Source organism: Sminthopsis crassicaudata, chromosome 2 (assembly GCF_048593235.1).
Source record: "Sminthopsis crassicaudata isolate SCR6 chromosome 2, ASM4859323v1, whole genome shotgun sequence".
NCBI classification, from domain to species: Eukaryota; Metazoa; Chordata; class Mammalia; order Dasyuromorphia; family Dasyuridae; genus Sminthopsis; species Sminthopsis crassicaudata.
In genome coordinates this window covers 672,409,135-672,433,932 of record NC_133618.1, presented here as the reverse complement: position 1 = coordinate 672,433,932, position 24,798 = coordinate 672,409,135, and the positions used below count along the sequence as shown (strand labels likewise).

Here is a 24,798-nt window from a genome sequence, read left to right as displayed (position 1 = left end):
TTCTCTCTATCCCTTCCTTCCTCTCCCTCCCTCCATCCCTTCCTCCCTCTTCCCTCTCTCTCCCTTCTTTCCTTTCCCTCCCTCCCTCCATTCTTTTCTTCTTTTCCCTTCCTCCCTCCATCTCTTCTTTCCTCCCTCCTCCCTCCCTCTCTCTCTCCCTTCAATTAGGATGAGGAGAGACTGTCTTCAAATCCTGTCCCCACCTCATGATTCATGCTCTTGATTCTCCCAAGCAGACACAGTTTCTCCATCTTATGCAATCTTCTGCTGCTGCAAAGCCCTGGCCTCCATCGGCAGAGGATATAATGGCTCCATCTGGGCGCCTTGCCCTTGAGAGGGCCCACTTTGGGGAGATGCAGCATTTAACGGGTGAGGTGACCAGATGCTACCCCCTGCCTCAGGGCCCTCGGGGACATCATGAAGGACTACTGCCTTAGCCTATGACTGCCCCCCCCCCCCGGTTTATCATCCATGGCTGGCATATGGGGCCTATTTAAATGAATTCATGGGCATCCACAAAATATAAAACTGTAAAAAAAAAAAAAAGTCTTTACTGTTACTTTGGGGAGACATCTCGCAGAGCTCAGGAAAGTGACAATCAAAAAATAGTTAAATAGATAATTATACACTATTTTATTTATTTTTGGTCCAGAAGTGTGAGCCATTCTGGAGATGGAGATGGTGACCTTGGATCTTAAGAGTTATACAGGACTGTTAGAAAATAAGTGACTTGCCCATAGTCACAGAGACCCTGATTCCAAGGCCAGTCTTCTCTCAATGACGCTATACCGCCATATACATAAATACCCATACAGATGTGCGCATGTGTACACACGGATTGCATATGTGCATGTGATGCACCATGGCATCCTATACACGTGTGTATATGTACAGTGCATATTTATGCACACGTTTGTGGAAGTGTATACACTTAATCAGCAACCGTGAGAATCACAGAAATTACCTGTGCATGAGTGTGAATGAGAAACATCCCACTCTTCACTTGAACCCCCCTATGCGGTGAGGTGTGATCTTGCAGCTTCCTTGGAGAGACCCCCGTGGCCTGGTGAGAGCATTTGTGCAGAAGTCCCCTGAGCCCCGAAGACCCTGGCCCTTCCACGTCCGTCTGTCCTGTGTCGGTCTTGCCTATCTCCTTCCCAGGGCCCTCATCCGACACTTCGAGGAGCACTCTGGCCCAGTCCTTTCCGCACCCGGTGGCCCGCTCATCCCCTCCCTCTCCCACATTTCCCCGGGGCCTTCCTTCTCCCTTCCTCTGCCTGGTTCTCGGTTGCAGCTGCTCACACCCACACCGAAGCCTCTCCATCATCCCGTGTGTGACACTCATGTTTCCTTCTCAGGAGGTTCTATCTCTTGCTGCCAGAATTTCAGCACGGTGTCCAAGGAGGCTCAAGGAGGGAGCTTGGCAATTTCCTAGATCCAGCCTCTCCCAAGCACTATTCCCAAGTATACCCACTGCTGAACTGGTAGAGGGGCTCTACCAGACACACACGCAATCAGACCCGCTTGGTCCTCCCTTCGTGTGGAAGGGCAGGACGTAAGAGATCTCTTCCAGAAGGCCCAGCAGCCGAGGAGAACGTCTCCCCCAGACCCTGGGGCACCCTCTTTCTCTGTACTCTGTGCCGAATCTCCTCCACCACGGTGACAGATGGCTTCAGTGACATACGTCTTCCTGCCTGGTGTTTATAATCAGAAGCTTGGAGCTGTTGCTACATACTCGAAGGAGTCCGGAAGGATCGCTCTCCTGTCATGTGGGGATGGGAGAGAGACCTTGTTGAAATAAGCCTGTAAGGCAGGATTTTGTTCTACTCAATCAAATGACTTTTCGTACTTAGCAAAACAGAAGCACAGTGGAATCTTAATATTCTCTTCATTATTCAATTCCTTGTGAAACTGTCCACTTATTACCATTAATATCCTCATCAAGAAGGCCTTGAATTCTCCTAATGATTCTCCTAATGACTTTTTCTAAGTGAGAGAACTACTGTTCTCTTGCTCACCCTTTCCAGTGTTAATAAGGTTCCCCCAATTCTGGGTCTCTCCCCCTCCTCTCAGTTGAGCCTCTGGCAGCCCCGAAGCACAGATTCATCAGCTGCCATTTCTCCTGCTTGGAAAGACAGCGAGAGAGTGACCAGAGAGGAGCTAGTGGTGGGGGCCTGCTGACAATCCCATCCAAATTCCCCTGGCATTTTGGAGATGGCCCTCCTTCCCACCTCTCGTTACACACAGATGTGTGTTCTTTGTAACCAAGAAAAAGTTCAATCAATCGCCAAAGCCGAGCAAACAAAAATTATAAAGTGACCCCGATGTTCATGATTTTCTGGACCTTGTCTCCATGCCTCGGTCCCTGTTAGCTGCTGGGACATCTCTCCTCTGTGTTGGTCCCCTTCTATCTCCGGGGAGCTCCTTCTGAAGTCTCCATTTGGCAAACTCAACCTACATTCTCTGCCTTTGAGGACTGGGATGCCAGCTGCTTATCTCCCTTCCTTCCTAGGGATTTTCAGCTTTCTTAAGTGTGTTGGTTTTGTCCGTTCAGGTGTCAAGTCTTTGAGGATTCTCATTTGTTTGCTGTTTCTTTGAGGATTTGTTTCACTTAACTGATAGTAAGTGCTCAAGAAGGGTTTGTAATCTTTCTTTGTCTCCGGGAATCCTAGATCTAATCCAGCTGCTTTGTTTTGTTCCTCTTTGGGATATCGTTATCTCCTCTGCTTTGCTTTAGTCAAAGGGAAACCAATTAAAGACCTTAGCTTCAAAAGGCCAAGATCTCCCATTGCTTTGGGAAGCCATCTCCCATCATCTTGGACACTGCACCCAGGTGGTTCTGGAGGGGAAAGAGAGGCAGGTGACAGCACAGCCATCTCTCACTTAGATCCAATTCACTTCCATGTCATGGCGTCACCTCCCTGGTGTCTTGGTCTTTTCAAATGCTATTTCCACTTTGCCTTATTTTTTCTCATTATTGGGCCTTTTTTATTAAAAACAACAACAACAACAACAACAACAACAACAAAAAACTCTCATCTTAGTGCAAAGAAATCAACAGTCTAAGTGTACATGGACAGGGACTCACGGATAACTCACCTTGATAATAAGTCTTCTCCCAACTAATAAAACTTGGTTTTGATAAAGACGTTGAATAATGGCCAGATTCAGCACTTATCTGTTATTTTCTCAAAGAAAACATTCATGATATAGAGACGTGAAGTTTCTGTATAAACTACAAGTCTTCTCATTCCTCCCCTGTGAGCCAGGCTTTTCCATTTGTAATTCTCACTTTGGGTTGTCGGTCAAGCAGTTCTCAAAAATAGCTCTGTGACAGTCAATGTGTACGGAATGCTCCAAGGGAAATACGGCTTCTCACCTGGCCAAGAGATCCATGAATGTGGTGTTGGATAGTTAGGAGGAAAGGGAGGGGGGAAGGAAGAGATAAGAGAGAGAAGGTATACAGCAAAGTGTGGAATTGGAGGGGCAGCTAGGTGGCGCAGTGGTTAGAGCACCAGCCCTGAATTCAAATTTGGTCTCAGACACTAGCTGTGTGACCTTGGGCAAGTCACTTAACCCCAGCCTGAGGAGGGAGAAAAAAAACAAAAAACAACAACAAAAAAAAGTGTGGAATTGGACTGGCAGATGGAAGCCCCCAGACAGAATGGACTTCTTGGGTGAGATCATGCTTTCCTTGATTTAACTGAGATTTCATTTCATTCTGGGGCCTAAAAATTCATGGACTCAGATAATCTTTGCGCAAGTTTTAAAAATATACATTGCTTTATGAATCATGTTTAGAGAGAAAAATCAGAGCAAAAGGGAAAAACCACAAAGGAGATTAAAAAAAACAACAACAACAGAAAAAAGAAGTGAACGTAGCTTGTATTGATTTACATTCAGTCTCCTTAGATCTTTTTCTGGATGCAGATGGCATTTTCTGTCCAAAGTCTATTGGGATTCCCTTGGATCACTGCACTGCCGAGGAGAACCAAGACTTCCACAGTTGACCACTGCACATTCTTGCTGTTATTGGGTACAATGTATTCCTGGTTCTGCTCACTTCCTTCAGCATCAGTTGATGTAAGTCTCTCCGGCCTCTCTGAAATCATCCTGCTGGTCACTTCTTATAGACCAGTGATATTCCATTACATTCATATGTCACAACTTATTTAGCCATTCCCCAACTGATGGGAGACCATTCTATTTCCAATTTTTTGCTACCACAAAAAGAGCTGCTACAAACATTTTTGCACATGTGGGTCCTTTTCCCTCCTTTATGATTTCCCTGAGATACAGACCCAGTATCTATTGCCCAATATAATCTGCATTTTTCCCCACTTGCAGTTTTACTATTTCCTTTGCTCACCATCAGTGGTTTTCTTTTATGTAATGAGCATTCAATGCAGAGGTTATTAATTTGAGGTCCATGAATTGGATGGGAAAAAAATGGCACCTAATTTAATTGAAATTTTGTGTTTCCTTCAATTGTCTCAAAATATGTTTTTAAAGAACCAGGACACACAAAAGGGAAGAATTCCTACTCTAATGGAAGGGAACTATGAAGACTGAGAGCCTTACTGTGACTCTCCATTTGGAGCAAGCAGGGAAAGGGACTTTTGTCTTGAAGCCCTAAAAGAGAACTGTGTCCCTGTACTACAAAGAGAGAAGTGGAATAGAGTAATATAATGCTAGCCCAAGAGTTTCTTAACTATTTTCATTTGGTCTTAGAACCCTATGGCACTCTAATGAAGATTGTGTTTTTAAATGCATAAAATACAGGATTGTACCAATTATAATGAAATACATTTATCAAAAGGTTTTTAAAAAGCAAGTTTATGGAGTCCAGCTTTGTCCTCCTTGAACATAGCGGAGTGGAGGAGAGAACACCCTGGCATCATAAGCCGACACAGAGTGGGCCATCGCCCAGGTCATCACTCTCTCCATAAATTTCTTCTTACACAGTTTCCCAGAGTCCTACGCGAAAGCACAGCTGAGAAACTGGGACCTGACATCAGACTGCATGTCAAATGCACACGTGGAAGTCTTGTTTCATGAACCAAATTTCTTTGCCTCAGTTGTCTATAAATGATTAGCAGGGAGCAGCAGGAGGCACTTTTCTACTGAGATACTGGCACAAGTATGATGGTGTACCCCCATCAATCATTCTGACCCCCAATCTTGACTGCAGAGCTGCTCATGCTATCCCTCATCTGAACTACCAATTGTCTATAACAAGAAACAGAATTCACCTGGAAGCCGATAATTCTCCAAAAAGAAGGAGGAGGAGGGAAAAAAGTATTAGAAGAAGAAAAAGAAGAAGAATTAGAAAAAAAAAAAAGAAGAGGAGGAGGAGGAGGAGAATTAGAATTAGAAAAAGAATTAGAATTAGGAGAAGGAGGAAGGAGAAGGAAGGAGGAGAAGGGAGGGAGAGAGGAAGGGAGAAAGGGAGGGAGAAAGGAAGGAAGGAAGGAAGGAAGGAAGGAAGGAAGGAAGGAAGGAAGGAAGGAAGGAAGGAAGGAAGGAAGGAGAAAGGGAGAAAGGAAGGAAGAAAGGAAGGAAGAAACAAGAGTGGTACTGGGGAAAGAGCACTGGCCTGGGATATTTCACAGTTCTGTGCATTCTAAAACCTTGGACTCAGGCAACGGGGTGGTGCAGTGGATAGAGCACTAGCCCTGAATTCAGGAAGACCAGAGTTCAAATCTGGTCTCAGACACTTAACACTTCCTAGCTGTGTGACCCTGGGCAAGTCATTTAAAAACAAACAAACAAACAAAAAAAAAACCCCTTGGTCTCAGCTGTTCTCTAAGTCTTAAGGATGTGTGTCACCTGCCCTCTTTGAGACGGGATTTGCTGATCTGTAAAACGGGATAATGCCTCTAGTACTTATTTCACAGGGTGGCAGTGAGGGGCATCTGCCCAAAGCACTTTGTGAGTGGGAAAGCAGTCTGCACTCCGGTTATTTTTCGGGGCTGCTATCTGAGTGGAAGAAGCTGGAGGATAAGAAGAGCTTCAGGCCAAGTCTGGACCATGGGAGAGCTCTCACCTTTCTCAGGCTTTATCAAAGGAACCGCCCATCTCAGAGCAGGTTCTTTCCTACTTTTCCCTAGCTAGATCAGGAATTGTGAGATTCTAAAAAGTCAGAGTGGGGCAAGGCAGGATCAGAAGGGGAAGGAAGAGGCGAGAAAGGGACCAGGTTTCAAACGTGCCAAGATGACAGAGATCCAGCAAAAGCCAACGCTTGTCAGAGTGCTCACAAAGCAGTTCACGTGCGTTACTTCAGAGGGCCTCGTGGCCGTGGGCTTTGTTTCAGGTATCTGGAAAAACTCATTGATTTTGCCAGTAACAATTTAAGTGCCTACTATGTGCCTGGACTCAGGACTCAGCACTCAGCAAAAACAAACAGCGCAAGCTTTCCCTCAGGTCTGCATTCAACTGCCGAGAGCCAATCAGTACAGAGCGATATAAATATGAGATGCGGACAAAGTATCCTACAGAGAACACATTTGGGTAGGATGCCAAAAGTACATCTGCCCATCCCGTGCTCCCTCGTCCCTCCCGTTCACCTCCATTCATGCACCCAAAGCTTCCTTGGGACTTGCCAACAGCAAAAATGGGGAAAGTTCAGGTGTCTCAATCCCATTACCATAACCAGTTTGGTCAGAGCTGGGTGATGCACATTCTTTTAAGAGATTTCACAACCATCAAGTCTGTGAAAATGAGGAAACGTTTAAAATTCTAAGAAACCACAATACACGGTGAGGTGGCTGAGGAGAATTGTTTATCCAGCAGAATCTGAAAAAGAGGCCTACATATTAAATTTTAACTTAAAACCTGGAGAAACCTTGAACCAGTGGCTGACATGATTTCACTGGTGTGGACGTTCTCAGTTGGCACACTGGGAAACGCATCCCCGCTTTTTATTGCTAGTGAGTCTAGTCCACAGCTCTCCGGTTGTCTTCATGCCATGTTTTCTCCCTTGCCCACCATTTTGGACCTGGGTCCTGGGCACCCCCAGGGGAGAATTCTCTGTATCTGACACATTGTGCCATCCTGTTCTAAAGAGAGCCTATAGTCTTGTGCCATCTTTCTAACAGTACACACACACACACACACACACACACACACACACGTATACAATACACACACACACACTTCTAGTACTACAAATACTAACTCATCCAATTCTACCATTTCTGGTGCCAGTCAGCTGCTCCATCACGCGGTCATCCGCCGGTGGCTTTCCAGACCAAAAGCCCCTTCTCTGGCTACCACTGCTCCACAAGTGCTGCCTTCCCCTATTAGACGGTAAGCTCCTTGAGATCAGCAATTGTCTTATTGGGTCTAGAACGTAGTAAGCTTTAATTAGTTTTTAGAATATTATTATTCATTCCTTTTGTAAGTTCTCCACAGAGTAGCCACCCACTGTGGCAAAAGTTCTCTATTTTTCTGCTATCTTAGAAATGGCCATTATTGAAATGAATTCAATAATATTTATTAAATGCCGGCTGAACACAGTCATTTGGGTGATCCATCTCTTCTCGCCATTTCTTCTGATCGACATCCATTCCCCAGCACCCCAATTCATGTCTTCCAATTTTCATTCACAGCTCTTTATCTGTAATATGCTCTATCATATTTACACCCAACAAGTCTCTTTCCTTTGCCATCTGGGATAGCCATAATTTTGATTCCATGATTCATAGTCATACAACAATACTGAGTATTTAAGAAATAAATCTTCATGGGATCATTTGAGGGGAAGAGAGTTACTGCTGTCAGGTCTGGAACACCAAAAGCCTGGAAGGACTTCTCCCATGTGACCTCGTTCCTGGTGGTCTTAAATGTCCAAGTGTGGCTCCGCTCACCTCCACCCAGGAGGTAAACATACAGATGGACTGCCTTGAGGGGCTGTCTGTCCAGCTGCATATCACAGTTGGGCAGGAGCTCATTAACTTTTACTCAACCAGGCATTATTTTTTATGATCCTTTCCCTTATAGACTTTCAGATAGGAGTAACTAGGATTATTGCGTAATGACTTTGAATGGTATGTTTCAAAATGACTCAGTTTTGCCATCCGTAAATAGCCGGAGGAGAAGGAGGAGAAAGGCAGAGTTGTTCAATTATCTCTACTAGAACGCTCAGCAAAATCCAAACATTGAAAAAAATTTATAGCCGAAACACCAAGTAGGCTTAGAAGCAGAAGTCACAGCTCTGGTTTTCTTGCCTCAATGGACGGTGCTGTGCACAGGCCGACAATGTCCTGTTTGCAACTGGTCTTGTGCATTTCATGGTTAAATTATAACTTCGGAGGTTCCCCACAGCTCCCGTCTCTGAGAACTGTATGAAGTGGAACTCCTCAAAAACAGGGTCCTCCATTCCTGGTCAAATGAGGAACTACAGGGACCAGAAGGAGATAAAAACTTTCTTCTACAAATCCACCTTAGCACACTCCAATACTTCTACCACCATGATCCCAATCTCTTTTTTTTTTTCTTTTTCTGTTTTTTATTTTCATATATCTGTTTTTATCATGTCTAGGATCCTCAAAATGATGTGACCTAATGTGACAAATACGGAAATAATATTTATTTATATTTTTTATTATTAAAGCTTTTTATTTTCAAAACAAATGCAAAGATAATTTTTCATCATGGCATGATCCCAATCTTGAAAATCTCTCTCTAACCACCTCTTCCTTATACTTTATTCTTCCACTCCATCCTTCTAAGAGGATTCTGGAACTTTACTGTGACCTGCAGGGTCTCCACCCCTTCCTGTCCACCCAGATCATCTTCCTTGCTCTTCTTCCCCTTGGTCTTGGCAGAATCACAGATCTTAGACTCTTAAGAATTCAAAGGACCTTGGGGATGAGAAGTCCAACCCATCTGTGTTCAAAAAGGGGTCACCCCGAGCGGGAGTCCTTCCGGAGGCAGCCTGCTCCAATTCTGCAGAACTGGAAGTTCCAAGGAAGCTTTTCTGGACTCCAAGAAGAGCTTTTTTCCCCTTTTCTTTTTTGGCCGCTTGGACCTGTTGCTCCTGGTGAGGCTAAACAGAACAGGTCTAGCCTCCTCTGTATGGCAGCTCCAGATCACTTTAAAACAATTAACATGGCCTTTTCCGGTTTTTCTTTGCCAAGCTAACCATCCCCAGGTCCTCCGATGCCTCAATGACCTGATCTGAAAGCCTGTCATGACCCTGTTACCGTTCTCTGGTTGATCCTTCTTAAACATCCTTATCACTTCTTTCTTAAACCACACATCCCAGAAGTGACCTTAACAGTGCAAAGGAGGTCCGAGGAGGGCAGAGAAGGAAGATAACCACCCTCTCCTGGAAGGAATGGCCCCTGTATAAAATACAGCCCAAGACCCTCGGAGTTTTTGGGCCACACTGCTGACTTATACTGAGCTTACAGTCCACTGGAAACCCTGGTGTCTAACTAACCCTCTCCTACAACATCATTTAGAGGAATAAATCCTGTAGAGAAGGCGGCCTGTTACCCTCATCCCCAGCACCTCGCCACACCTGGTTCACATGAGTCACTTCCAACAAATCCCACTTTTCCTCCTCACCAGAGCTGCTTTCCCATGTAACTCTGTAATCTCACTCTTGAGACGTCCCATCCCTTCTGGATTGACTTACTCTGAAACATTTTACTCCATGAGATCCTACCTGTCTTTCCTTTGAAGCCTTTGAAACAGGCTTGCTCAAAATCTAGGGTATATGTCATACTGTCCTGGATTTCTCCTCCTTTACTTATTATAATAGTTCTAGGTCACTTCCTCCCATCATTTCCACTTTAGAAATATTCCTCAATATGAAAAGAAGAATTGGACATGTATATTGGATTATTTGCCATCTAGAGGAAGGGATGGGGGAGGGGAAGGAGAAGAAAATTTGGAACGCAAAGTTTTGCAAGGGTGACTATTGAAAATTTTCTATGCATATGTTTGAAAATACAAAGCTTTAATAATAAAAATACCCCCCACAAACAAACAAACAAATTCCTCTGCTTAGGTGAGGGCCAGATCCAGAATATAATTTCTATTTTGTGATCTCTCCAACCTTTTGAAGGTTGGTTTTGAAGGTTGACTAAAAGAGGTCAAGAAGAGAGTCTTCTTTTTGCAGATGGAGGACTCTGGCACATAGTTGGATAACTGAAGTCCTTTATCACTACTCTATCACACCAGGCTTGTGATCTGTTTTCCAAGATCCTGAACTATTCTTTCTCCCTGTCATCTTGCTCTGTTTCCCAAGATCCTGATCTATTCTTTCTTTCTGTCTTCCTGGTCTATTGCCCAAGATCCTGATCTTTCTTTCTGTCTTCCTGGTCTATTGCCCAAGATCCTGATCTTTCTTTCTGTCTTCCTGGTCTATTGCCCAAGATCCTAATCTATTCTTTCTTTCGGTCTTCTTGGTCTGTTGCTCAAGATCCTGATCTATTCTTTCTTTCTGTCTTCCTGGTCTGCAGCATATGTTCCAAAGAAACAAAATCGCTTTCTGTTTCTCCTTTAATCTTTGTCCAAATACTCTACCTCATGCTTCCCCCCACTTTAGTTCCTGGATTTTCTCCCATGAGCCTATCTTTTTTTTTTTTTTAAACAAACAAGGATTCCTCCTAGAAGCCACTTGCACCCATGTGAATCACCAGCCCCAGGGGGGCTGGCATCATGCTGGGCAGGTTCTGTTACTCCTGGACGCAGGACCCAGAAAGTAAGAGATGCTCAGCGCAGTTATCCAGACCGCTTCCTTGGTACCTACTCCTGAGCAAGGCCATCAATCACTAAGACTCTTCTTTTTGTCCTCTGACCCTTGATGGGTGAAGTGTCAGTGGCTCTAAGAGGTCTTTCTCAGAGGACAAGTAGCTTCTTCCTCCTCAGAGCAAGGAGCCCCTTCTTCTCCAAGAAGCCACTCAAATCTGTTTACAAACTCTCTAGTTGCACCCGCCCTTCCTCCTCAGTGTAACATCTGCCCAATTCTCTATCTCCTTACAAGGGCCACCAAGTCTCCCTTCCTCATCCTTAGATTCCCTTTTTAAGCACAGAAGCCTCCCTTAAGTTTCCTTTGGGAACGCTGCCTTGTCCCTGGGCATTCTTGCCAAGTCCCTTCAGCTTCTCCACCAGAAGGAAGGTTACCTTACATTTGAAAAACAGTTGAGTCATCTTCCCTAATGCAGAAATACAAACATTACACAAGACATGAAATCAAGACTCCTTAATGGTAGAGATTTTGAGCCTCCAAACTCCTTCTGCCTGCTAATATCTCAAGTATAAGCCCTCCCGAAATCTTTTAAAGCAAATTAATATCTCTTATTGATTTGACAATGATTCAGATCACTGCGTTTTGTTTCAAAAGCTCCCCAACCACTTAGTCTTCAGCACAGAGTAAAAGTAAATAGCAATTGTTTCTGTTTTGGCCAGAAATCCTGAGGGTCTTCCCTATCAGATTGATTTTTTTTTTAACTAAATAAAAGAAGTGATTTTCTGTCTCATTTCTTACCTAGCTTTAATCACTGAATGGGTGCAGCCTCAGTCAAACGAGACCGTTGACTATGTAGCTTAAAAAAGGCCAAGGTCTTCTACTACATCCAGGGCCATCTCTAGTCATCCTGCTCTATATCTGGCCACTGGACTCAGATGATCTGGAGAAGAGACTGAGGCTGGTGACTGCCCAGCCCTCCCTCTCTTCAATCCAATTCACTGGCAAGTCTTGGAATCATAGCCTGAGGTCATGGCCCTCTAGGAGAATGAAGGACTGCACCAAGCTCCCACGCCCTTCATTTCTTTGGATTTGTTTAATTCTCATAATTGTTCTGCTTACCTTTTCTTACTTACCTTGCCTAGCTTGTTGAGTCTCCTTAGGTTCTATTTCCTAATCTCTCCAATGTTTTGCATTTTCCTTCTCTCGGCGCCCCTCCTTCAACATGGCAGCTAATTCCTTCGGGCACCTAGGGGCTGAACATTGTTCTTCAAATGTCCTCAATTTGTCCCAAATCTAGTCTCTAAATTCAACCTTCCCCTACCTTCACTAGTCCAACTCTTTCTTCTTTGGCTTTTATCCTTCTAATCCCACAAAAGCCAGTAGTAGATGGAATCTTAACCCTATGTTTTGCTAGTTCAGTCGCACCCTGTCATCTCCCTTTAAATTCCTTACTTAGCTTTTATGTTATTGCCAACAATATCTCGCCAAATCTCTAATCTGAACTATCTGCACAATCTTAACTTTACCATTCCTGCTCATCAGTGAGTGACTGCTGCTCCAGGGTATGGTTCAGATACTCTGAATATGCTCACTGTAAATTAATACTACATAATCTCAAAGGGCCTGCTGCCTTGTTAGGATAACTCTGCCTTGTTTGACTCAGTGATTCTAGACCTTCTCAATCATCAAACTTCCTATACCACCTTTTGCCTTCTTTCTTTCTTGCTCATATTTTTTTCAGCATGTAATTTTTAAAAAATGTTTTTCTCTCCCCTTCTCTCCTCCCTCTCTTTGATAGGGTGAATAATTTGAAATTGATTATACATGTATAATTATGTAAAGCATATTTCCATATTAGTCATTTTGTGGAAAAAAGGAAAAATAAAGAGATGAAAGAGAGAGAGAAAGAGGGAGGGAGGGAGGGAGGGAGGAAGGAGGGAGGGAAGAAGGGAAGGAAGGAAGGAAGGAAGGAAGGAAGGAGGGAAGGAAGGAAGGAAGGAAAGAGGGAAGGAGGGAAGGAGGGAAAGAAGGAAGGAGGGAAGGAGGGAAGGAGGGAAAGAAGGAAGGAAGGGAAGGAAGGGAAGGAAGAAAGGAAAAGAGGGAGGGAGGAGAGAAGGAAGGAGAGAAGGAAGTAATGAGGGAAAGGAAAGGGGGAACCCCATTTCTTGGCACATATATAATCCCATGAGGCGCAGTGTCCCCTGTAAAATGAATTTACAGGCCCAAAAACCTAAATTGATAAATAAAAGGTTTATTGTAGGAATTTGGAAGTAATGCTCAGTTAGAAAGATGCCAGGGCCAAAAGTCGCCACTGGCGGGCAGGGACCCTTTCATGGCTGAAAGGATACCATGTGTTGGCTGGGAAGGCTCCTGCAATGAGGGTGTTCTGGCTCACCTCTTTTATACCCAAAAGGTGATGCATGGGTGGTACCCCTAAGTTCTCGGTGGGCTTTTCAGTTCGCTCAGATCAGGTGAGGGCTGGCAGAAGCTGAGCTGAGGGTGGGGGCTGGGCCCGGATATTCAAAGGGTGCCTTTGACCAGGATTTGTGAATCAAGGTCAGTCATGGGTTGGGCAATTAGAAAGGAATCTTAAAGGGACTTCAACCCCCATCAGAAGGAGAGAGGAAGGAAGGAAAGAAAGGGAGGAAGGAAGAAAGGAAGAAAGGAAGAGAGGAAGGGTAAAAGAAAGGGAGAGAGGGAGGGAAAGTGAGAGAGAAGGAAAGAGAGAGGGAGGGAAGAGGGGAAGGAGTACAAAGGAGAGAGAAAGGAAGATAAAGCTTGATCAATCTGCATTCATACTCCATCAATTCTTTCTCTGGATCTATCACTGGATCTTTGTATTGCTGAGAACAGTTAAATCATTTACAATTGATCATTGTACAATGTTGTTACTGTGTACAATGTTCTCCTGGTTCTGTTCACTTCACTTTGCATCAGTTCATGTAAGTCTTTCCAGGTTTTTCTGAAACCATCCTGCTCTTCATTTCTTATAGCACTCTAGTATCCCATCACTATCATACACAACTTATTCAGCCATTCCTCAATTGATGGGCAAATATTCCCTCAGTTTCCAATTGTTTACCATAAATGAGCTACTATAAATATCCTTGTACAATTAGGCCCTTTCCCCATTTTTTCCCCTTATCTCTCTGGGATACAGACCTAATAGATGTTGCTGGATCAAAGGCTGTCCTTAGTTTATAGCCCTGTTTATAGCATGTTCCAAATTGCTCTCAAAATGATTGGAGCAATTTACCAGTCCACCAACATCTCATTAGTGTCTCAATTTTCTCATATCTTCCAACATTATTTCCATTTTCTTTTCCATCAGCTAATGAAATGGCATGAGATGGTACCTCAAAGAATTGTTTTAATTTGCATTTCTTCAATCAGTAGTGATTTTAAATGTTTTTAAGCTATAGATAGCTTTGATTTTTGTCTGAAAACTGTTCATATCCTTTGACTATCAATTGGGGAAAAATTCCAGTCCTAAAAAAATCACTCAGTTCTCTCTATATTTGAGATGCTTTTATCAGAGATACTTGTAAAATTTCCCAGTTTTCTTTCCTTCTAATCTTGTATTGGTTTTGTTATGCAAACATTTAACTTAACAGAATCAAAATTAACCACTTTATATCTAGTAATGCTCTGTTGTTTGTTCCTAAATTCTTCTCTCATCCATAAATATGCTAGGTAAATTATTCCATGCTCCCCTAATTTGCTTGTATCACCCTTTATATTTTGACCTAATTTTGGTAGACATTATATGTGAGATATTGGTCTACATATGATTTCTGACAAACAGCTTTCTAGTTTTCCCAGCAATTTTTGTCAAATAGTGAATTCTTTTCTCAAAAACCTTAATTTTTGAGCTTATCAATTACTATGGTAATCTACTGTTGTGTCTACCATTCTATTTCTTAGTCAGTATTAGACTGTTTTGATGATTACCCTATAGAATAGAGTTTGAGATCTGGTATAGCTAGGCTACCTTCCTTCAGTTTTTTTCATTAATTTCCTTGACCAGATGAATTTTGCTATTTCTCCTAGTTATGTAAAATATTTTTTTTGTAATTTGGTACGGCACTGAATAATTGGATTAGTTTAGGTAGAATTGTCTTTTGTCTTATATTGGCTCAGTCTACCCATGAGCACCCCCTCCCTTTCAACAGAGGAACTGATTTTCTAATTTACTGAAAAAAGAGCCCAAGCATCTTCTTTCCTATTCCTCAAACAATCCCCTCATTTTCTCACTTTTGCTCTGAATTCAAAGTGTTCAGAGAAAAATAGACAGGATCCCATGGACCAAAATTCTACAGGAAAAGTCTGCCTAGAAGGATTGGAAAATGTTCACGGATGAAACTCTGAAGGCACAAGAAACAATTCCACGGAGGAAAAAAAAAATGTTTTTTCTCTAAAGAGACCAATATACACAGGGAATGAATTAAGTGACCTAGATTTTTAAAATAACGTACAGATGGGTGCAAAGCTTGTAACAGAACATGAACTTGACATAGACTTGTAAAAAGAGTGTCAGTCAGCCAACCTAAAGCTGAGTCAAAGATGAGAAGGGAAGGTGTCAACAAAAAGCTCTGTTTTGTTTTGAGAGCAGGTATTTTCTTGGAATGGATGGGATTATGGAAACTAACAACAGATTGAGGAGAGTTCCATTTTAATTTTGTAGTTTCTGTGAAGAATGATTTTTATAATGAGGAAAAAAATAACAAAAAATTGGTTTAACAGCTCATACCCAAGATAAATAAGGAGAATATAAGAGAGCACCTAGTGAGCTCCCCCTCATCATTTCAAGTCACTTGACTCAGATGATTTACATCTATAGGTATGGAAGGAACTATTGACTGACCCAAAATTATGAAAATGGGAGAGATCTCACAAGGCAAGGGAAAAAAGGTCAGCATTCCCCTATTTAAGGGACAGTGAGCCTAACTTCGATTCCTGGGAAAATTCTAAGATGTATCATAAAAAATGGTCAAACATACTTATACATGTGAGTATATCTATATATCTATCTTGAGAAAATGTTTTGCTTATCCTTTTTTTTTTTTTTTTTTGTCCTAATGGCTTAGGAGAATAAAAAAGAGAGAATATATGGATTTCTTTGATTTTTTTTTTTTTTTAGTAGAAATGGGGGTGGGGAGCTACAGATGGGAAGTGTATAATTATTGTATTATTAGTTTTACCTGATCATTGCAAAGCATGTTTCACAAAGTAGGAGTGATCCGTAAATGTAATGTTGAAAAAAAAAATCAATAAACTTAGGAAAATAAGCAACAACGACAAAAGAGGATGAGCAGGCAAGCTGCTTTACAAAGAACCAGGTCAAATACATACCATTTCCCTTTTTGAAAAGATGACTAAGTAGGAGATGAGGATGCTGGGGCTTTAGGTTTCTTTAGTTTAGCAAAATTTTTATATATTATTCTTATTCTTTGGGAGAAAATGGAAGATGGACCTATATTTTATTGTATTTTTAATCATTTAAATCATTTTTAAAAATTCTCAATTATTAATCTGCTTCAGGCTGCACTTGGAAGTGTGGGCCATAAACCGTCCATGGGTCGCATGCTTTACAGCTCTAGACTTAATAATAATTATAATAAAACAATTATCTCTCTTGCTTCTCACAACAATCTTGGGAAATAGGTTATTATCATCTTCATTTTACAAACGAAGAAACTGAGCCAGAGGTTAAATGACTTACCTAGGATCGTGCAACTTAGACTTTTTTGTCTAAGATTATTTTTGAATTCTGGTCTTCCTGATTCCAGAGCTGGCATTCTATTCACTGTCACTTAGCTAAAAAAATTAATTTTGCACATATATAATCTAGAGCAAATTGCTTACCATTTACCATAGGAAGAGAAGAGAACAGGAAGGAGGAAAGAAAATTTGGAACCCCAAATCTTGTTAAAATGCATGCTATAAATTATTTTGACATATAACTGGGGGGAATCCTTAAAAAAAAAAAAGAAAATGAAATCAGGAGGGAAAAAAAAAAAAAAAAAAAGAACTACCAAAGAAAATAATCCCTTAGAAGCATTCCTGGAGACAAAAGTATCATACTTCTCTCCCTGACTCCCCGACCCTAGTCTTTGTCTCTCTTTTATTTACTTTTATGGATGCCAGCAGTCTTCAGCCTCAGGTCTAGATCCAAATCTAGCTGTTTTCACCCATAACTCCTATGTCTTCTCTTATGTCTTCCCTCTAGGGCTGAGGAGCTACATATATTCTTCTTTCAGTCATCTGGCAGTTTTGCCGAGGCTAACCTTAATAACCCCAAATAAAAGCAGAGAAATCAGCGGATTTTCACCATCCAACCTTCCATGCCGTTACCGTTCTAGAAATTCCATAAAAGCCGTATTTTCAAAAAGGCTCTGACCAAGGATGGAGTATTTCACTGGTATGTATGTTCTCCAAATTTCCTGTTCCACCACACAATAGCAGAGTACAACCAGAATTAAAATGTTTAAAAAAAAAAAAAAAGACAGTAGCAATTGCATCTCTTCTACTTGTGTTCAGGGAAATAGCAGCACACATCCCTCTCCCCCCATATCCACACATGCTGATATATAATCACAAACTGTCTGTCTCTGTGTAATCAAGCAGAATGTATGCTAATAAAAGTAGATATTGAGATAGATCCTTGAGTTTGCTTGTCCTGGTGTCTGAAAGGCAGGAAAAAATATAGAGGCAAGAAACAAGTAAACTGTTCCATGTTCCTCTAATTTATTTATGGTATCACCCGTTATAGCTAAATTATGTCCCCATTTTGACCTTACCTGGATGAATAGTGTGTGTGAGAAGTTGGCATATACCTAATTTTTTGCCAAATTGTCTTCCAGTTTTCCCTGATTGCAAGTTCTTTTTAAAATTTAATGACTTTATTGTTTTGCCCAGTTACATGGAAAACAATTTTTTACATTTGTTTTTAAAACTCCAGATTCTCTCCCTTCCTCCTCACTCTCACCCTCCTTTAAGAAGGCACCTGTGAAATACTGTAAAACATTACCATAAAAGTCATGCTATGAAAAAGAATCCTCCCCAAAAACCCCCAAGAAAATCAAAGTAGAAAAAAAAAGTATGCTTCAGTTCAGATACAATCATTTATTTCTCTGAGCATGGATAGAGTTTTTCATCATAAATCCTTCAGCTTAGTCATGGATCATTGTATTGCTGAAAAGAGAAGTCATTCACAGCTGATCATTACACAATGTTGCTATTACTTTGTACATGCTTGAGCTCACGGAGGACTTGACAGATTTTCCTGAAAGCATCCTGCTCATCATTTCCCATAGAACAATAATATTCCATCACAATGACTTACTAGTACAACATTATTCAGCCAATCCCCAATTGATGGCTATCCCATCAATTTCCAATTCTTTGCCCTGAGAAGAGAGCTGCTATAAATATTTTTGTACATATAGGTCCTTTTCCTTTTTCTTTTTTTAATCTTTTTTTGGGATTCATGCCTAGCAGTGGTATTGTTAGGTCAAAGGACATGTCCTTTGGGCATAGTGCATATCTTTTGCTCATTAGTCAACTGATGAATGGTTTTTGGTTTTTTTGTTTTGTTTTTTAATAATAAATTTGACTCGGTTCCTTATACATTTGACAAATGAAGCCCTCATCAGAGAAACTTGCTTCAAAATTCTTTTTCCCAATTACTATTGCTTACTGTATTTCCCCCATTTATTCTCTCCTCCCTAACCCTTCTCAAAAGCATTTTGCCACCCCTTCGTCATATTCCCTCTCTTCTATCACCCTCCCCCTTCCTGCAGATAGCAAGTTCTTGTCCCCAAAGACTTGATCTTTGAGTCTATCAAATACTATATTACTATGGCCATTACCTACTGTTTATTGTGTACCCAATCTATTCCACGATTCCTCCACTCAATTTCTTTGCCAGAACCAGTTTAGATCACTACTGTTTTAGAATAGTTTGAGATCTAGTATAATAGCTAGGCCACCTTCTTTCACTTTTTTTTCCCCCATTAATTTCCTTGATATTTTCAACCAGTTAAATTTTGTTATTTTTCCCTAGTTCTATAAAATAAAATCTTGTCATTTGTCTTAAATTGCCTCAGCCTTTCCAGGAGCAACCCCTCCCTTCCAACAGAGGAACTGCTTTCCTAATTTACTAAAAATGAGAGACCAAGCATCTTTCCTACTCTTCAAAAAATCCCATTTTTGTTCAGATTTCAAAGTGTCGAAAGAAAGAAGGTAGGATTCCCATGGATCAAAATTCTACAAGACAAGTCTGCCCAGGAGAACTGGAAGATGCTGAAGGATGAAATTCTGAAAGTACAAAATAAAACAATTCCAGAGAAGAAAAACAATAGTTCAAAACAAAACATTTATTCTTAAGCTTACACATTATAAAAGACGGTAAGTTCCAATCACTACAAAGTACATATAAATACCACCTAAGTGCTCTATGCCTTCCAGGTCAGTAAGGTGACTTGGACCTCTGCAAAGTCCCAAATATTAAATTGACTCAATAAACACACATCCATTTTATTTTGAAAGATAAACTTAAAGCTGAAGCACAAAGTCAACATAAATGATTATCTGCACAATAAATTCAAAGTATAAATATGGAAAAAAGAAAAAAAACCCATGCTTTGTTCTTTTGGTAAACAGTACACTGTGTTCACTGACTAGGACTTCAGCGCTTCCAAGTCTCGCTTTAAACAGAGATGAGGATAAGAGATTGGACCAGCATCATTTCCAGAAGCATAATGGGGCATTCGCTCTCCCTGATGCAGCCCTGCAACAGCCCCCCTTCTTACAAGGTTATCTCAGGTTTGCTTAGCCCCACTGATTTTCATCCCCCAATTCTCCTGTTTCAGTCATTTCCAAGAGGAAGGGGGAGAAGCACCAGCGCCAAGAACTTCCCAAGTTTCCTAGAATAGGAACGGCTTCGATTAATAATTACCATTTCACTGTTCTCCCCACAAATAAATCAAGTGCTAATGAATGCAAGCATGCTAACTCTGCTGTCCTACTGGACCCCAAGGTCAAACAACTTGTGGAAAACTTTAGGTGTTTTTTAACCCATTGTAAGTCAGCATCTCCAAGCTCACTTTAAAGAGGCTGATTCAAACAAACACTCCCAGGCCATTCCATCTAAGTGAGGGCAGCGTAAAGTCTCAACTTCCTACTTGGGTTCAAGGATTTTGGGAACAGCCAGTTGCATTAAATAAAATACCCCTGGATCCAAAGCTGTCCGTGCATTTTAAAACAAAATTATATTCACATCATCTTTCATCATTTCCCCATTTGATTAAATTTATTAGCAAACATAACATTCACCTGGATTTCACAACATCCCTCCTGAGGACAAAATGGCCACATCAGATGAAGGGGACTTTCTGGACAACCATCATCCTTAGGAAAAATCACAGATTGTGCCTGAAAAGGTCATCCTTGAGTTCTATTTCTTCTGCCAATCCAAGCTGCCGGCCTCATCCCAAGGGCCACCATGAGCTTTTTGGTGGACTTTCAGCCATGGTTATTTCCTCCACAATTGAGCAAGGAACTATCTGGTAGGATGCCCCTCAAACGTCTGAGCCCAGTGAAGTTCCAAGAAGGGTTGTGACCTGTCCAGGGTCACACACAAGGGTCAGAGCCGGCAACTCAACCCTAAGGCCTCTTCTCTCGAGATGCAATGTTCTTCCCAACTGCTGAGATGCTAAACTGAATTCTTCTATCGTTTATTTACTTTGGAAACCTAGAAAATCATTTTCTCCTGAAATTCTAATTTTTTTTATAAGTTGTTAGCACCCAAGTAAACAAAAACCCATCTCTCACCAGGATGTGTTTTGAGAGATGCTGCTCACCAAAAAGACATGAAAGTCAAGGCAGGAGTGAGAAGAAAGAGCATTTAATTCTTTCTCTTCATCTGTTCTCCAAGCCAATATTTAAGCAGAACACCCTAGGAACAGAATGCTCTAGTTAGCTAAGGATGATCGGAAAACATTAGGCTTTTCCCAGGAACATATACTCCAGTGGAACAGGATTTCTCAGTAGCCAGGGCTGACCCCAAACCTAAGGATCCATCCTCCCTGAACCCCGATAAAGAGACGGCTCTAAGAAATGGAGGCACTCCCTGACCCAAGCTGTGTGTGGGGAGGGGGACGTGGGGATCTTGCACGCCCCGCCCTGATTTACACACTAGCTGTGTTCTGTGGGCTTGGGGCAGAATAGATATCAAATGTACCTAAAGGGGCTCTTTTAACAAGCGACACATGTACATGTCCGTGGGTGTGGGCACCCACATGGGGCTGGAAGTAGCACAGGACGTTCTATTACTTCAGAGTAAGGAAGATTCATTAGGTCCTCCAGGAAGGCAGATCCACACTTCCCTTTCCCACATTCCCCCATTAGAGTCCAAGTTCCTTCCCTATTTGCATCTCTGGCCTGGCAGGGTCTGACTTCTGGGAGGCTTGATTGACAACTGCCCAGAACAATGAGAGGTCAGCCTGTGTATCAGAGCAGGGACTTAGAGACTTTTTTAGGTCCTTTCATCTAGGAGACCGGATATTTCAGGGAGAGGGTGTAGATGGGAGTCCATGTGCATGTGTGTACATGTATATTGTGTGTGTGAACTCATATGTCTACAACAGGGATTATTTTGATTTGTTCACTCATTAAAAATGAAAGACTTTATTAACTGGTGGTTTAAATTAATCATATTTTCTGGACCCAAATCCAATAATGTTAACAAAATGTTCAGAAAAAGCTGTTTCTCACTTGAAAAGAGTTCATTTCTCATGTGATTAAAAATCTGTTTTAATATGTAAGATCTAATTTTATTTAAGAAAACTGATGTTCTAATAGAATGTTCTGATATCTGAATTTCTTACTTCATCGTTTCCCATTTCTTTCTCCTTCCATCCCTTCAAAGGAGAGGAATATTGCCATGCAAAGAGCAGAAAATCATGTAGAATTCAGGTGATCGGATAATTCTTCACTTAGTCATTAATAGAATTATCATAATCATAATTATTCTTACAAACACTTTCATGGCACTTAGCATAGCGTAGAATTCTAATGACTGAGACGAGGCAACATAAAGCCTTTTTCAAATAAATTGTTTCTGTTAATAATGATTGGAGAGGTACAAAATAAGAGAAGAAAGCTAATCAAAGGATTAAGGAAACCACCCTATTCCTCCATCATTATAAATGTAAAAGTAGCATCACATAAATGAAAGGACTCATCGAGAGGCCACAAAGCACTTCGTCTCCAGAGTGTCAACACGCCATGGTGATAATACTAATAACAAACAGAGCTTATTTCTAAATCTGTCAGTCAAAATGTCATCTTAAATCAGACACAAAATGTTTAACATTTTAACAGCTCTCAATTAGAGAAAAGTATAGCTACCTTCCATAGAAAGTTATAATTCCAGTTGATAATTTTTTTTTCTTAACTAAAGTACCCTTTCCTCCAGGAAGACTATCCCTGCTTAAGGCTTGAAAGGTCACCCGCAAAATCCAAGGAGCTGAGTTCCTAGACTTAATTGCATCTGAATCTAGAGAGATAATTTGGTAATTCCAGCATTTTCAAGTATCATTCTGAAATCAAATTTAGCAGCCAGGACTGGATTAGCAATAAAATTTGAAATCATTTCTGTAAACATTGCATTGGATGTGGCCCGGGCCACAAATTGTGATTAAAATTTCTTTCCTCCAACTACCTTGGTACAAAATTATTTTCCACCAACAAATTCCAGGTTCACAATCCACTTCTCTGAAGTCAGAAATACTTGCGCTTTATGCCGCCAGCGCCGTGCCCGGTGAGCCTGCCCCTTGGAACCACGACAGTCCCTCACAGCTCGTCAGAGGTGACGTTGATACTGGGCACGGCGCAGTCCCGGTCCGAGCGGCAGCTCCGCAGGACGTCCTGGTAGTGCTCCTTCAGCTCCTGGTATGTGGCGACGGTCTTGGCGGAGTGAACGAAGGGCAGCGGCTCCTCGTTCAGGAGCAGCTGCACCTGGTACTCGTGGGCCGGCGTCTCGGGGCGCTCACAGTGGTAAAGCACAAATATGAGATTGGCCGCGTAGGGGACGATGTGGCCGCTCCGGAACTGGCGCTGCATTTGCTCCTTGTAATTGTGAGCTGTGAGGGGCTCCTTGTCCTTAAAGTAGCCCATCAGAGAGAGCAGCGGCAGCAGCGTCTCTGCGTGTCCGAAGTGGAAGACAGCTGGGGAGGAGATGGGCTGGGACCTGGGAAAACCAAGGGGAGAAAGCAGCATGAGGCTAAGTCCTTTAGGCAGTGACCAAAGCAAAGCTGGACGGGTGTTTCGAGGCCCCCAAGGGGCGGCCTAACTGTGGCAGGGAGACCTCCAGGGAGGTGAGGGCCGCCCATCCCTCCGGCCACTACAGCCAGAGGTGAGCCCCACTGGGAGGTGGGCTGGGACCCTGGCAGTGGGATCCAGGGTCTCTATAAAAGAGACAGTCTGGATGCAGCTTTAAAGCCGGGAGCCCCAGAGCCCTAGCCTTCAGCCCCTGTGTCCACAGACTCACTGTCTGAGCTGCCTCCCGGGCGCCCGGCCTGAGCCGCCGAGCCCAATACTAGCAGGAATGCTGGCCTCCAATCGAGGTGGGTTCTCAGGGAAAGCCGCTGCTGCTTCTCTGGACCCTCACTCCCTGTGCCTTCCACCAGTCATTCTAGAATCCTTTTGCAAAGTGCTCAGGTCCCCTGGCCTAAAGGAAGCACTAAAAATTGGGGGCCGTGGCCCTTGCCCAGCCATGACGCCTTCCCTCCCCCTCAACAAGTACCGACCGAGGGTCTGGCAATCACACATTCCAGGTCTTTCAGCACTTTCAGAGCCCAGCAACAAACTCCGACGTTCTGAAATGGCCTATTATTTCTTTGCTTACTCTCAGTTGCCACACCCCCTCAGCCATTTTTGTTCTTGTCTCTCTAGTGCAAAGCTCCTTGGTAAGGGAAGCAAAGTGAGAGGTAATCTTTCCCCCCCAAATCCTCCCCTCTGAACTTCCTTATTTCTGTCAGTGGGAGCACCCCCAGCCTGACATCCCTCGCCATTCCACCCCATCCTATACACTGATGACAAAATGATTTTCCTCAATTCCTTCCTGTGGCTTCCTACTGTCTCCAAGATATCACGTGCACACAGCCTTCCCACCCCAGCCTCAGTCCTCCTTGCAGCCTCCTCCACCACAAGATTCAGTCAAATGGGGCCTTCTCAGCTCCTCGAGGCCACTAAGCCCCAGGTCTCCGCATCGGCTCTGGCCTGGGCACTCCCTCCTTGGCCACCCTCGGTCCCTCTTTTCCCTCCACAAGTAGCTTGAAGGCTTTCAGACACACCAGCCCCTCCAAACTACCTTGTGTTTTAACTACTCTGTGTGGGTTAAGTCCATTATTTATGTTGTCTTCCCCCTTCCAATGAAAGCTCATTGTAAACAGAGGCTCTTTCATTCCTTCTAACTATCCCCAGAAGGACATTTTCCTCGCCAGCTTTGGTTCATTCTGTATTTGATACATTCCTCAAAAATGAAATTATCTTTTAAAAGATCCTGATACTTGATCACTTCCAACAGAAACATGGACATAAGCAGGATGGTGAAAACGTGAGGAAATATGTTTAGGGAGCAAGAAAGGGGAAAGCCCATGAGTTTGTAGACTAATCAGATTGTTCACAAGCGAATAAAAGAAAACTGATAAGACAACAAAAACTACAAAACCAGATATACGATGGCACTGCTGCTCCAAACCTTCCGAAGCTCCTGGATTCCCTGCGACCCAGAAATATCCCTGTGAAGCAGCTCCAGCTGACAACCAAAGAAGATGCCCACGGCCTGGAGGAAAACTAAACAAACTAGGGTATGAGTAGAATGTGACCGTTACTGAAGAAATAACGACTGCGAAGGATTCGGAGCAGTGAACGCAGGCAGATGTGCCCCTAGGGATGCAGCAATTCTGCAGGCAATGTCAGACATGGCCAAAAAATGAGGACTGACCTCTTTTATTCATGCTGTTACAAAAACAGCTTTTTGTGGTAAGGTTATATTTAGAAATGAAGCTGAAGTAAAAACAAGGTGTTGA

At 42.5% G+C, this 24,798-nt stretch overlaps 1 protein-coding gene across 1 annotated transcript in view; it reads right to left on the bottom strand.

The window, feature by feature from the left end:
* Positions 1-19,061: 19,061 nt before the first annotated feature.
* The window catches only part of MINPP1 (multiple inositol-polyphosphate phosphatase 1), a 27,368-nt gene continuing 21,631 nt past the window's right edge, over positions 19,062-24,798 (bottom strand). The window contains exon 5 of the mRNA XM_074297074.1: positions 19,062-22,955. Coding sequence (XP_074153175.1) covers positions 22,559-22,955 — 397 coding nt within the window. The 3' untranslated portion in view covers positions 19,062-22,558. The remainder of the gene's footprint in view (positions 22,956-24,798) is intronic.